The sequence below is a fragment of the Ictalurus punctatus genome, chromosome 8, assembly GCF_001660625.3.
Source record: "Ictalurus punctatus breed USDA103 chromosome 8, Coco_2.0, whole genome shotgun sequence".
Lineage (NCBI taxonomy): Eukaryota > Metazoa > Chordata > Actinopteri > Siluriformes > Ictaluridae > Ictalurus > Ictalurus punctatus.
In genome coordinates this window covers 5,429,927-5,445,000 of record NC_030423.2, presented here as the reverse complement: position 1 = coordinate 5,445,000, position 15,074 = coordinate 5,429,927, and the positions used below count along the sequence as shown (strand labels likewise).

Below are 15,074 nucleotides of genomic sequence, written 5' to 3'. Positions count from 1 at the left end.
GAATAAGTGAAAAGGCCGAATAAATTTGACCGAAAAAAAATGACGTGTTTGATGACGCGCCAAATAGCCTAGCAACCAGAGTGAGATGCGCAAATTTCACGACCTCCACTTCCGGCAGCACGCTCGGAGCGATGAGGGGGCGTGTCCATGCACAAGCTACGTGCACGAGCACATGCTCTTCGGATGTTGACAACCGTCACATTGTTTACTGTGGACACGTGTGTTTGTTTTGTTTCTGTTCCTGAGTATTCTGTCACGTCGTGAGACGTAAGGGAGTAGAGTACGGAAGCAGGTAAAGACGTATTTATTTAAGGGAACATAACATTAACGACGTATCTAACTATACTATATCTACTGTAATACTCCACGAGGTGTTCAGGGACGCGAGCAGTATATATCCCGAATATAATCAGCCATACACAACCGAATATAACCATTTTTTGCACTCTTGTCAATGCACTTTTTAATGCACTCTTTTGTTGTAGGCTACAAAGTGTTACATTCTTTCAGCAGTCAGTTATAGGCCTAACATAGGCTGTTCAAGGGGGGCTCAAAGATGACCACAATATTTTTATTTTACTCATTTATTTCTTTAAAGTTATATTGTGCCTTGTTGGTAGCCTATGCCTGCTGGAATGAAAAAAAAATGTTCAGTGTTAAATAAATATTTTGAAATTGTAGCTTTTCTAATTGATTTTTTTCTTTGAAAAGCAAGACAAAATAGTAAGAAGCACATTTTGCCTATTTAATTTATGCAATGGTGAAAAAAATGGTAAAATAAATGGGGAAAATGCGGGGGGAAAAAAAATGTGTTTGGTCTTCGGCCAAGTTTTTCATTATATTCAGCTTCGGCCAAGAATTTTTATTTCGGTGCATCCCTAATTTCTTCAGTGTTGTCACATTAAAAGATATATTCAAATATTTACAAAAATGTGAGCGGTATACTCACTTTTGTGAGATACACGCACACACACACACACACACACACACACACACACACACACACACATATATATATATATATATATATATATATATATATATATATATATATATATATATAAACTAAACCTTTTAAGCAGCTTGCACCAGTTTCCCCAACTCCTTGCACACAGCGGAGCATTTTGGATATAAACATAAGTTTGTCCTCGTGCATCAGTTTGATTTCCACGGTGTTTAAAATGCTACCCTGCCTTAGATGACTTGGAGGTTACACACTTTCTTCCTCAGTCACGTGACGATTTCGCCTTCGACTGTTGGTGACTGAGGTCATGTTGGGAATAAAAGGAACACTGAAGAAAGTCATTGTCGGTGACTCTGGGTGTCAGCTAATGCTAGCGTGAATATGACGTCATGTACCATCGCCTAGGAAGCGGCTTATACTTTCAGTTAGTAAAAAAAAACGTTTGTGTTATATTTGAGATGATATTACATTTCTAAAATCCACACACTAGACAGTAGTACATAGTGTAAGTGTATAGTACTTCATTTGGGACACAACTTTAGTATTTACTCTCCGAAGCATGTTTTCGGAACAGAAGTAATGTAATGAATTAATCTCCCCCGTGCCACGCGCAGACCAACTAACCGATAATGAGATTCGTTGACAACGATTTTCATAATCGATTATTATCGATTGTATCGATTAGTTGTTGCAGCTATAATTTATTTATTGTATTACTAAACATATCTAATATGCCATTCAATGTGATGTTTGGAAGGATTAGAAACCTTTGCAGTCTTTACAGAATGTATTTTTATTTACTTAAAGCAGTGCCGTAATATACTATTTGTGTGTACGTTGGCCATGTAGCCAAATAGAAATACATTGTTCGGATTGAATTATTCATTTTATTTAAAAAAAAAAAAAAAAAAAAGGCTTAAAAAGCTTCCGGTATAGACCACACCCACTTCCGGTTCGAATGTGAAAACAGTTATGAATATTTTGCAAATTAAACAGATAGATATAAATATTGATAATGGTATTGTGTTATACTCCTAGTGTACAGAAGGCACTGAACATAATTGTTGATCATGAATATACTCTATGGGGAAACATTAAAGCACTGAAAGTGCAGTTTAAGGACACAGGAACTTAGGGTGATGCAGTATGTGGACGTTCAGGATTCCTTTAACTGCACTTTGTATTAGACTATTTCTATGTATATATTTAATAATATATAACTTTCATTTTAACATTAAATGCATTGCAAATAAAAAAGGGGTGTGGTGGAGGAGATAAAAAGGAAGTAAGGAGTAGGGAGTGTGCATGCTTGTGTGTGCGTGCGCATAGAAAGAAGCAGACAATTTGGAATAATTCTTGTTATTCTTCTTTGTGAAAGCAAGTGGAAGATAAAAAGAGCATGACAGAGCTCACAGACATGAATGAACAGTGCAATAGTCCAAAACTATTGGAAAGGCAAGGCCAATTAATTTATTTTTGCTGTTGACTGAGACATTTGGGTTTGAGACCAAAAGATGAATATGAGAAGAGAGTTTAGAATTTCAGCTTTTATTTATATTTATAAGGAGATGTGTTAAATGCCATAGAACATAGCACCATGGCTGGCAGGTGTTTCTTGTTACCAGGTGTGTCCTGTTAGATTGATTGTTTAAACAATTAATAGCTCTTAAGATCTACTCTTGGTTTGTAGTCTGGGATTCACCTGTGAAGACTGTTAAAAAGGATAAACCAACATGAAGACTAGAGCAGAAGCATTGCACAAACATTGGGCATAGCCAATACAACAATTTGGAATGTCCTGAAAAAGAAAGAAATGATTGGTGTACTGAGCAAGAGACACCAAATTGGTCGGCAACAACAACAGCTGATGACAGAAACAATGTGAAAGATAGAAAAACAAACAGTCAATTAATAGCTCTTAAGATCTAATCTTGGTTTGTACTCTGGGATTCACCTGTGAAGACTGTTAAAAAGGATAAACCAACATGAAGACTAGAGCAGAAGCATTGAATAAACATTGGGCATAGCCAATACAACAATTTGGAATGTCCTGAAAAAGAAAGAAATGATTGGTGTACTGAGCAACAGACACCAAATTGCTTGGCCAACTAAAACAACAACAACTGATGACAGAAACATTGTGAAAGATGGAAAAACAAACAGTCAGTGACATCATCAACAACCTCCTCAGGGCAGGAGTGAAGGTATCACAATTCACCGTTTGAAGAAGACTTAGAGAGCTGAAATATAAAGGCCATACCACAAGATCCAAACCACTCATAAGCAGTAAGATTCAGAAAGCCAAATTGGAGTTTGCAAAGAAATACGGAGATGAGCCACAAACGTTCTGGAGCCAAGATTAACCTCTAGCAAATTGATGGAAAGGCCAAAGTGTGGAGAAAGAAAGGATCTGCTCATGATACAGAACATACAGTGAGGGAAAAAAGTATTTGATCCCCTGCTGATTTTGTACGTTTGCCCACTGACAAAGAAATGATCAGTCTATAATTTTAATGGTAGTTGTATTTGAACAGTGAGAGACAGAATAACAACAAAAAAATCCAGAAAAACGCATGTCAAAAATTTTATAAATTAATTTGCATTTTAATGAGGGAAATAAGTATTTGACCCCTCTGCAAAAGATGACTTAGTACTTGGTTTAAAAACCCTTGTTGGCAATCACAGAGGTCAGACGTTTCTTGTAGTTGGCCACCAGGTTTGCACACATCTCAGGAGCGATTTTGTCCCACTCCTCTTTGCAGATCTTCTCCAAATCATTAAGGTTTCGAGGCTGACGTTTGGCAACTCGAACCTTCAGCTCTCTCTACAGATTTTCTATGGGATTAAGGTCTGGAGACTGGCTAGGTCACTCCAGGACCTTAATGTGCTTCTTCTTGAGCCACTCCTTTGTTGCCTTGGCCGTGTGTTTTGGGTCATTGTCATGCTGGAATACCCATCCACGACCCATTTTCAATGCCCTGGCTGAGGGAAGGAGGTTTTCACCCAAGATTTGACGGTACATGGCCCCGTCCATCGTCCCTTTGATGCGGTGAAGTTGTCCTGTCCCCTTAGCAGAAAAAAACCCCCAAAGCATAATGTTTCCACCTCCATGTTTGACGGTGAGGATGGTGTTCTTGGGGTCATAGGCAGCATTCCTCCTCCAAACACGGCGAGTTGAGTTGATGCCAAAGAGCTCCATTTTGGTCTCATCTGATCTCAACACTTTCACCCAGTTGTCCTCTGAATCATTCAGATGTTCATTGGCAAACTTCAGACGGGCATGTATATGTGCTTTCTTGAGCAGCGGACCTTGCGCGCGCTGCAGAATTTCAGTCCTTCACGGCGTAGTGTGTTACCAATTGTTTTCTTGGTGACTATGGTCCCAGCTGCCTTGAGATCATTGACAAGATCCTCCCGTGTAGTTCTGGGCTGATTCCTCACTGTTCTCATGATCAATGCAACTCCACGAGGTGAGATCTTGCATGGAGCCCCAGGCCGAGGGAGATCGACAGTTCTTTTGTGCTTCTTCCATTTGCGAATAATCGCACCAACTGTTGTCCCCTTCTCACCAAGCTGCTTGGCAATGGTCTTGTAGCCCATTCCAGACCTGTGTAGGTCTACAATCTTGTCCCTGACATCTTTGGAGAGCTCTTTGGTCTTGGCCATGGTGGAGAGTTTGGAATCTGATTGATTGATTGCTTCTGTGGACAGGTGTCTTTTATACAGGTAACAAACTGATATTAGGAGCACTCCCTTTAAGAGTGTGCTCCTAATCTCAGCTCGTTACCTGTATAAAAGACACCTGGGAGCCAGAAATCTTTCTGATTGAGAGGGGGTCAAATACTTTTTTCCCTCATTAAAATGCAAATTAATTTATAAAATTTTTGACATGCGTTTTTCTGGATTTTTTTGTTGTTATTCTGTCTCTCACTGTTCAAATACAACTACCATTAAAATTATAGACTGATCATTTCTTTGTCAGTGGGCAAACGTACAAAATCAGCAGGGGATCAAATACTTTTTTCCCCTCACTGTACAAGCTCATCTGTGAAACATTCTGGAGGAAATGTCATGGCTCGGGGTTGCATGGCTTCTTTTGGAACAGGCTCACTAATCTTTATTGATGATGCAACTCATGATGGTAGCAGCAGAATGAATTCAGCAGTTTACAGGAACATTTTGTCTGCCAATTTACAGAGAAATGCATCCACATTAATATGGAGGAACTTTATCATGCAGCAAAACAATGATACAAAACACACTGCCAACTCAACAAAGGATTTTATCAGGGAGATAAAGTAATAAGTTTCAGACTGGCCAAGTCAATCACCAGACCAGATTTTAACACGATTTTAACAAGTCCTAAAAGTAAACGTAAAATGAGAACCCAATTAAACAATTGAGAGGAAAATATTATACTTGGTATTGGTATAATATTTTTTAAGCATACCTCAAATTACACCAAGGCTTGGTTGCAGAAGAAGTCCTGGAAGATTGTGCAGGACCATCACAGTCACCTGTCTTGAACCACATAGAAAATCTGTGGTGGGATTTTTGAGGTGGTTGCAGCACACAAACCCAAGAATATTACTGAAATGAAGGCCATTGCTCATGAGGTATGGGCTAAGATTCCTCAGGAAGCTAGTGTCTGGCTATGCATCTCATTTGCAGCAGGTCATAACAGCAAAAGGGTGCTCTAATAAGTACTAAAGATGTTTGCCATGAAGGGGTTTAATAATTTTTAATTACTGGAGAAATCACTATAAGTTACATTTTCAATTGAATTTGGGGAAACCACTTGAAGCATTATTTGTGTTGAACTATTTCAATTGCTTTTTTTCATTTGTTCATTGCAAACAGCTGCAAGTCTGTACATTTTGTCAATAAAACTGATTTGCAGTGGGGGTTGAATAATTTTGATTGCAACTGTGTGTGTGTGTGTGTGTGTGTGTGTGTGTGTGTGTGTGTGTGTGTGTGTGTGTGTGTGTGTGGACCTCACCAACTCCTACAGGTGCATCTCAAAAAAATTGAATATCGTGGACAAGTTAATTTTTTTCTGTAATTTAATTCAAAAAGTGGAACTTTCATATATTTTACATTCATTAAACATAAAGTGAAATATTTCAAGCCTTTTTTTTATTTTAATCTTTATGATTACGGCTTACAGCTCATGGAAATCATAAATCCTGTATCTCAAAATATAAGAATAAAGAATTTATAATACAGAAATGTCGACATGAGAAGAGCTCTAATCAGCTAATTAACTCAAAACACCTGCAATGGTTTCCTGAGCCTTTAATCTCTCAGTCTGGTTCAGTACACACATTCACAATCAATTTTCAGATGAAAGTAAATCTTGCATTTCAATTGGAAATTAAGGTCCCAGAGTCTGGAGGAAGAGGTGAGAGGCACAGAATCCAAGTTGCTTGAAATCCAGTGTGAAGTTTCCACAGTCAGTGATGATTTGGGGTGCCATATCATCTGCTGGTGTTGGTCCATTGTGTTTTCTGAAGTCGAGAGTCAATGCAGCGTCTACCAGGAGATTTTAGAGCACTTCATGCTTCCATCTGCTGACAAGCTTAATGGAGATGCTGATTTCAATTCAATTCAATTCAATTTTATTTGTATAGCGCTTTTTACAACAGACATTGTCTCAAAGCAGCTTTACAGAAATATCAACATGGTATACAGATATTAAAGGTGCGAATTTATCCCAACTGAGCAAGCCACTGAGTGGCGACGGTGGCAAGGAAAAACTCCCTAAGATGTTTTAAGAGGAAGAAACCTTGAGAGGAACCCGACTCAGAAGGAACCCATCCTCATCTGGGTAACAACTGTTAGTGTGAAAAAGTTCATTATGGATTTATTTGAAGTCTGTATGGCGTTAGGAGCAGCCGTAGTCCCAGCAGTCTGGAATTAAAGAAGATTTGAGCTCCATCCAGAGGCAGAAAGGATCTGGATCTCTAGTATCTCCATAAATTCGTGTGGGGCTCGGCGAAAGGAGAGAGGGAGAAAAAAGATAATTATGACTGTGAAGTAGTAGAACAGAATCTAGTCAGGGTAGGCTTGAGTAAACAAATACGTTTTAAACTTAGACTTAAACACTGAGACTGTGTCTGAGTCCCGAACACTAATAGGAAGACTGTTCCATAACTGTGGGGCTCTATAAGAGAAAGCTCTTCCCCCTGCTGTAGCCTTCACTATTCGAGGTACCGTCAAATAGCCTGCATCTTTTGACCTAAGTAGGCGTGGCGGATCATATAAAACCAAAAGGTCGCTTAGATATTGTGGCGCGAGACCATTTGTGCTTTATAGGTTAATAAAAGTATTTTATAATTAATGCGAGATTTTACTGGGAGCCAATGCAGTATTGATAATATCGGTGTGATATGGTCGTATCTTCTAGTTCTAGTTAGGACTCTAGCAGCTGCATTCTGGACTAACTGGAGCTTATTTATATTCCTACTGGAACATCCAGACAGTATGGCATTACAGTAATCTAATCTAGAGGTGACGAATGCATGAACTAGTATTTCCGCATCATGTAGTGACAATATGTTTCTTATTTTAGAAATATTTCTGAGATGAAAGAAGGCTATCCTAGTAATATTATCTACATGAGCATCAAATGATAGGCTGGAGTCAATAATCACTCCAAGGTCTTTAACTGCTATACATGATGAAACAGAAAGACCATCCAGAATAACCATGTGATCAGAAAGATTACTTCTAGCTACACGTGGGCCTAATAAAAGTATTTCTGTTTTATCAGAATTAAGTAGAAGGAAGTTAATTAACATCCAATGTCTAATGTCCTTTACACAATCCTCAACTTTAATTTCAATTCAATTCAATTTTATTTGTGTAGCGCTTTTTACAATAGACATTGTCTCAAAGCAGCTTTACAGAAATATCAACACGGTATACAGATATTAAAGGTGTGAATTTATCCCAACTGAGCAAGCCACTGAGTGGCGACGGTGGCAAGGAAAAACTCCCTAAGATGTTTTAAGAGGAAGAAACCTTGAGAGGAACCCGACTCAGAAGGGAACCCATCCTCATCTGGGTAACAACAGATATTGTGAAAAAGTTCATTATGGATTTATATGAAGTCTGTATGGCGTTAAGAGCAGCCGTAGTCCCAGCAGTCTGGAATTAAAGAAGATTTGAGCTCCATCCAGAGGCAGAAAGGATCTGGATCTCTAGTATCTCCATAAATTCGTGTGGGGCTCGGCGAAAGGAGAGAGGGAGAAAGTAGAACAGAATCTAGTCAGGGTAGGCTTGAGTAAACAAATACGTTTGAAGCTTAGACTTAAACACTGAGACTGTGTCTGAGTCCTGAACACTAATAGGAAGACTGTTCCATAACTGTGGGGCCCTATAAGAGAAAGCTCTTCCCCCTGCTGTAGCCTTCACTATTCGAGGTACCGTCAGATAGCCAGCATCTTTTGATCTAAGTAGGCGTGGCGGATCATATAAAACCAAAAGGTCGCTTAGATATTGTGGCGCGAGACCGTTTAGTGCTTTATAGGTTAATAAGAGTATTTTATAATTAATGCGAGATTTTACTAAGCTTCTGTCTGTCCTCTGGCTTCGCTGAAACATACAACTGTGTATCATCAGCATAACAGTGGAAGCTAATTCCATGTTTACGAATAATTTGACCTAGTGATAGCATATATAATGTAAAGAGCAGTGGGCCTAAAACAGAACCCTGTGGAACTCCAAAAGTAACCTCAGTACGCATGGAGAAATCACCATTTACATCTACGAACTGATAACGATCGGTCAGATAAGACCTGAGCCAGGAGAGGACTGTTCCCTTAATACCAACAACATTTTCTAATCTATCAAGTAGAATAGTGTGATCTATAGTATCAAAAGCTGCACTAAGGTCGAGTAACACAAGCAGCGAGACACAACACTGATCGTAAGTCAGTAGAAGGTCATTTACTACTTTAACTAACGCTGTCTCTGTGCTATGATGAGGTCTAAATCCTGACTGATACATTTCATGAATGTTATTCCTATCTAAGCTTTTCTTAGAGATGAAGGGGAGATTTGATATTGGTCTATAGTTGGACAATTGAGACGGGTCAAGATCAGGTTTTTTAATCAAGGGTTTAATAACTGCTAATTTAAGTGATTTAGGTACATAGCCAGTGCTTAGGGAAGAATTGATTATATTTAGAAGTGGTTCAATTACTCCTGGACAAATCTGTTTAAACAAACATGTAGGTACGGGATCTAGTATGCAAGTTGATGAATTGGCTGAAGAGATTAATGTAGCTAGTTCGGTCTCTCTAAGCGGAGCAAAACACTCTAAACATTGATCTGATATTGCTACATTGTCATGTAATGGGTTTGTTACAGTACTGTCCGGTTTTAATTTAATGGCCTGTATTTCACGTCTAATATTTTCAACCTTATCAATGTAAAATTTCATGAAATCTTCACTGCTATGTAATGATTGAGTGTTTCTCTCTGTAGTGGTTTTATTCCTATTTAATTTTGCTACTGTGTTGAAAAGGAATCTAGAATTGTTTTTGTTGTCTCCTATTAAGGTGGAGAAATAGATTTTTCTAGCATCGCCAAGAGATTTCCTATATTTCAGTAGGCTCTCCTTCCATGCTGTTTGAAATATCACTAGTTTGGTTTGACGCCATTTACGTTCTAATTGTCGAGTTGTCTGTTTTAAGGTTCGCGTTTGATCGTTATACCAGGGTGCTAATTTTTTTTCTCTAATTATTTTCCTTTTGAGTGGAGCCACTCTATCTAGCGTGTAGCGGAGTGTTCCTTATATTCAGTTCCTTTTCCAGCAGGACTTGGCACCTTCCCACAGTGCCAAAACTACTAGTAACTGGTTTGCTGACCATGGTAGTACTGTGCTTGATTGGCCGGCCAACTCGACTGACCTGAACCCCATAGAGAATCTATGAGGGACACCAGACCCAAACATACAGACGAGCTGAAGGCCGCTATCAAAGCAATCTGGGCTTCCATAACACCTCAGCAATGCCACAGGCTGATTGCCTCCATGCCATGCACCATTGATGCAGTAATTCTGAACCCTGAACCCCAATTTGCTTCCGATGGCAATTTATCGCCTTGCATGGCATCTCTGCTACCATTGGGGTGTGTGTGTGTGTGTGTGTGTGTGTGTGTGTGTGTGTCTGTGTGTGTGTGTGTGTGTGTGTGTGTGTGTGTGTGTGTGTGTGTGTGTGTGTGTGAATAGGTGAATGAGAACCAGTGTAAAGTCGCAGCAACAATTGCTTCTCTGAGGTCATTGCTGATGTCCGTTCTTCTTGGCATGATGTAGACACACACCTGAATGCTCCAGAACACCAAATGGCCAAAAGTTCAGTTTTTATGGAGGTAGTCACACTTCTTGATGATTAACTAATCTTGTGCATTTTTAGTAACACTTGGCTGCTAATTACTCTCTTAATGATTGTGGAAGTAGGAAGTGTTTTTTGTTGTCACTTGTTATTTGTTTGTTTAAAGACTTTGGTGAGGACCACACAATTTTTATTTAGACACTGAAAAATAAAAACATGGAACTGAAAGAGGGTGTAGTTTTTTTCCCGTGAATGTATTTAGCTTTAACTGGTATAAATTGGCTATGAGGAAAGATGCAATGTGTTCTCTGTAAGAGAAACTACTTGCATGAAATTAGAGTGGATGTTCTGAACTTGCCACTTTCTTTGCATACTTTTTCATGACTGCTTTGATATGTAAGAAGAAAGAGTGAGAAATGTAACAATCAATGAAGAAGAAGAGTTTTGTGATAAATTTAAGAAACAAAACTAACTTTCTATTTCTCATCCATTCAGATCCCTCAGAAGGCTTCCACTGCCAGGATGAGTGTCGGATCCTGGGCCACTCAGACCGCTGCTGGATGCCACGTGTGCCAGTGCCAGCACATGTCAAGTCACCCGAGCACAGTCGTGATGTCATTGCCCTGTCTATTGAAGCTACTGGCATCGATTTGCCACATTATGAGGATTGTGGTACCACCAAAAGGACTTTTGCCACCTTTGGCAAGGACGGGCCAGATGAGGAGCCAAAAGGCAAGAGGACAAATGAGATGACCACAGGCATCTGCAGCCCTAAAGCTAACAGTGGCATTCGTGAGGCTGGAAATGGGCGTGAGGCTATTAGCCCCATCACATCACCAGCACACATTAAGAGCCCGCAGTCCAAGCCACCCACTGGCTACAACTCATTAAAATGCTGCGATGTTGAGCGCATCGCAAACCATAGTCTGCTACGCCAGCCAGAGGGCAAAGACAGCGAGCCAGCCTTGCGTGAGATCAACACACTACTGCAGGATGGACGGGAGAAGGAATCCCCTAGTAGCAAGCGCCTGAAGGACATTGTGCTTTAACTAGCTCGCAGACACTCGCACTTAGGCTGGAAGTGCTGTTCTGAGTGTGTGTTTATATGGGACAGAAAGAAGGGGCACACAGCTTTGTCTCTAGAGAGAAAAAGTGCATACATTTAGTAAGCACCATGGAAGAGTATGTTGGACTGAAAATGTGTCTGCCAGGCTCAGGCAGCAGAAGCCAAGGCTTTGCAGTAACAAGAATTCTTGTCTTATTTGTTTGTTTTACTTCTGTTTCTCTTATGGCAAACAGTGGACAAACGGGTCAGTGTTAGCTGTGTGCATGCTAATCCCTTCCCCCTTTTTGTCTCACTCAGTCTTTTTTAATCATTATGCAGGAAAGATATTTTGGTGGACCAGGGGTACCATCTGAGTACACTCATTGCCTTTTAGACTCATAATAGACTTCTTTTGGATAATGCCGTTTTCAGTGTGCAGTTTGCTTCAGTTGCCAAATGGCCCCATTGTACCCAGAGAGAATAATCCATTGTTCTGGAGGAGAACTTTCTTATGTTCTGCACTGCCCAGCTCAGCTCTTCCAACATTGGGTGTACGTGAATGTGTGGGAATGCTCTGCAGATCTCCTTTCATTTCCTTACTTCTTTCCTCATCAGATAGGACAAAGCTCTTCGGGTTTCCTCAATACATTGTTTAATATAATAAGCAATTAAAACTTATATGTTTATTACCACAAATTAAGTTAATTGTCACAATTCTCTGAAGTTGGTGAAACATGTTCCATGGGAAAAAAGACTCCTTGCCTTTGAAATTTTCTGTGCCCATTCTTGACTGTAGAACACCCCCCCCCCCCCCCCACCGCTTTGTTGTTATTGTTTTTGTTTTTTGTTTTTAACTTATCTATGGGACTAGGATAGAAGAGGTCGTCATTCATGTCTTGCTATGTGAAACTCTGTATAGGGTTTACTATGATAATTTTTAATAACCTGTTGTTATGTGACAATCCCTTTAATGTTTTGTTGAGTAAAAACAAAAAAAAAATAAAAATAAAAAAAAAATAAACCCTGGTGTTCAACTGAAGCTACAGTAGCATTTGTTACACAAACACAAAAAAGGAAAGAAATGTGAAAATATATTTTATAAATAATTTAAATATATATAATGATAATATTTAATGCTGTTGTTGTTCTTTTATCAACAAGATACACTTGAAATTAACAGGCTTTTTAAATAACTGATTACTTTTGCTTTCAACTGATCTTAGATTTCTGTTTAATGTGTTACCCCTTGTAACTGTTTATTTCAGTCTTGTTGTAAAAAGTATCTTATTGGTCAGTTTTTGTGCCATTAAGTTTCTGTGTGCCTAAAATGCAGGGAAAAGACAAAAAAAATTAAAAAAAAATAAAAAACAAGTAAATAAAAAAAGCAATGTCCGCTCCAACAGTAGTGTTTCAGTACAATGAGCTTAGAGTGATATAGGAAATGTTACAAAGGAAAAAAAAAGAATCTACGCAAACATTAATGTCACAAGTTAACTTATTGTTGCTCATGATTAAAATTTAAGGACAAGGGTCACATTTGTTTTTTTAAGTAAGGAAAGGTACTCCACTCATTTGTGAAGTACTATTTGAGGCACTCGATATATTCCATGGGTAATAGCTTTATGTAGCTTACTGTAGCTACATGTGTCTGAATAGATTTAAAAGCATTCCAGTTATGACTAGCACAGTGATGCCAGTATGTTAATTGTTGACAGGACTACATAGATTAGATGGAAATGTTGAACTGAGGAATGGAATGTCATATAATTCAAAATTGGAAAACTGACTGCTTTAAGATAGATTCAGATGGTTAAAATGCAAATGATATAGATCCTGTACCTGAATGTTTTTGCTGGTCTCACCAACAGCATCTGGCAACATAAAAAGTGAATTATCATTGAATGTACACTGCAGATTATTATTAAACTATTAAATGTTGTATATTAAATATTGTCTCCTTATTGTCTCCTTTTCTGATTGTATCAGTGCTGCATGTTTTTGTAACACTTTTTAATTTCCCATCACATGGCTAATAATGCGCTTGATCCACTTGACTGGAAACAAAGCGAATGAATGTGCATTGTTGAAAAGTAATAAGCATGATCTGAGCTTTTTATTGATTTCTTAAGTAACCTTTATTCTTAACTATATGTAACACCATTTGTGGCCAAAACTAACTATGGGAGCAATATAAAATATTCACCAAAAAAATAGAAGAAAAATTAAATGACTACAATAAAATACGTTCATTCAACAGGTTAATTCAACCTGAAAGATATTGCATAAGTAAATGTGTAAAAGTAAAAGGGATCCATGCTGTGAAGAAATAGAGAAAGCTCAGAGGGAAATATAAGCACCTGTTTTACTAATGGGCAATGTAATGTGCTGAAACCAGTTTAATTTCTTGGAAGAATTTTACTTTGTATTTTAACAATCACTGGACAAATATGACAGCTAGCCATAGAGAGCATAGTCAAAATAATGATAAACATTATAAATACTAATTTGATAAGATAATCTGATTACTGCTAATCCAACTGCTAGCTTGCCTTTTATGAAGCACTAATGACTCATGTTACTGTATGGGTGTTTGTGCTCTTTGGGTCATGACATGGCACTTTGAAGAACGTTCACTGGCATTTAATTAAAATTTTAAATCATTTAAAATGGGTAGATAGACAATATAAGAATGATTCAAATAATTTATATTTAACTTATAGGGTGACAAGTGTTAGGAAGGGGGAAGGGAGCTAAACTCTTTTCCAATACAACAGAATTTATACATTGACCCTTCCTCATCTCTCTCCCCCAGTTGAAGCCATCTCTAGTGCATTGACCTCATTCTTTCACAAGGATTGCAGCTGTTCCTGGAGAGGCCTCATTCTGACCTTTTTTTTTCCAACCTCTAACTCCAGTTTAGAAACCCAACAATCAATGACTGGAAGTAGACAGTAAGTAAGTAAATTTTATTTATATAGCACATTTCACACAGCAAAGCTGACCAAAGTGCTGAACAGAATTAGGTAAGTAAAATAGAAAACTGAATGAAACCAAATAATAACAGATAATAGACAATAGTAAAGATTAGATTAAAACACCTGGGAGAAGAGATATGTTTTAAGCCTCTTTTTAAAAGTGGTAATAGAAGGTGCAAGGCGGATGTCCAGTGGCAACTGATTCCATAGACGAGGGGCAGCAACTGAAAAACCTCTATCCCCCTTTGTTTTTAACCGGGAACGAGGGACATGCAAAAGAAACCTATCAGAAGATCTTAGAAGTTTGTTCGATAAATGAGGTGTGAGAAGATCCTTGATATAGGAAGGAGGTTGATCATTAGGAGTTTTTAAAACAAACATTAGAATCTTAAACTGAATCCTAAAACGGACCAGGAGCCAATGAAGCGAAGCTAAAATTGGGATGACACAATCAAATTTCTTTGCCCTAGCCAACAGCCTTGCAGCTGCATTCTGAACCATCTGGAGACAAGCAAGAGATGACTGAGGAAGACCCAAGTATAATGAATTACAATAATCTAAGTGCGAAGTGATAAAAGCATGAATAACCTTCTCCAAATCTTGGAAAGACAAAAATGTTTTAAGTTTAGAAATAATCCGTAGTTGATAAAAACTATGCTAACAACCACATTTATTTGCTTGGTTAAGCATAATTCTGAGTCCAGAATGATACCAAGGTTCCTAACCTGGGAAGAAATTGAGGGGAAATGGTT

General features: G+C 38.5%; 1 protein-coding gene across 2 annotated transcripts in view; it reads left to right on the top strand.

Moving 5' to 3' along the window:
* Positions 1–13,348, top strand: part of pcdh19 (protocadherin 19) — an 83,682-nt gene extending 70,334 nt beyond the window's left edge. For both annotated transcript variants that reach the window (XM_017475207.3, XM_017475208.3), the window contains exon 5: positions 10,798–13,348. In XM_017475207.3, coding sequence (XP_017330696.1) covers positions 10,798–11,351 — 554 coding nt within the window. In that variant the 3' untranslated portion in view covers positions 11,352–13,348. The remainder of the gene's footprint in view (positions 1–10,797) is intronic.
* Positions 13,349–15,074: the final 1,726 nt, after the last annotated feature.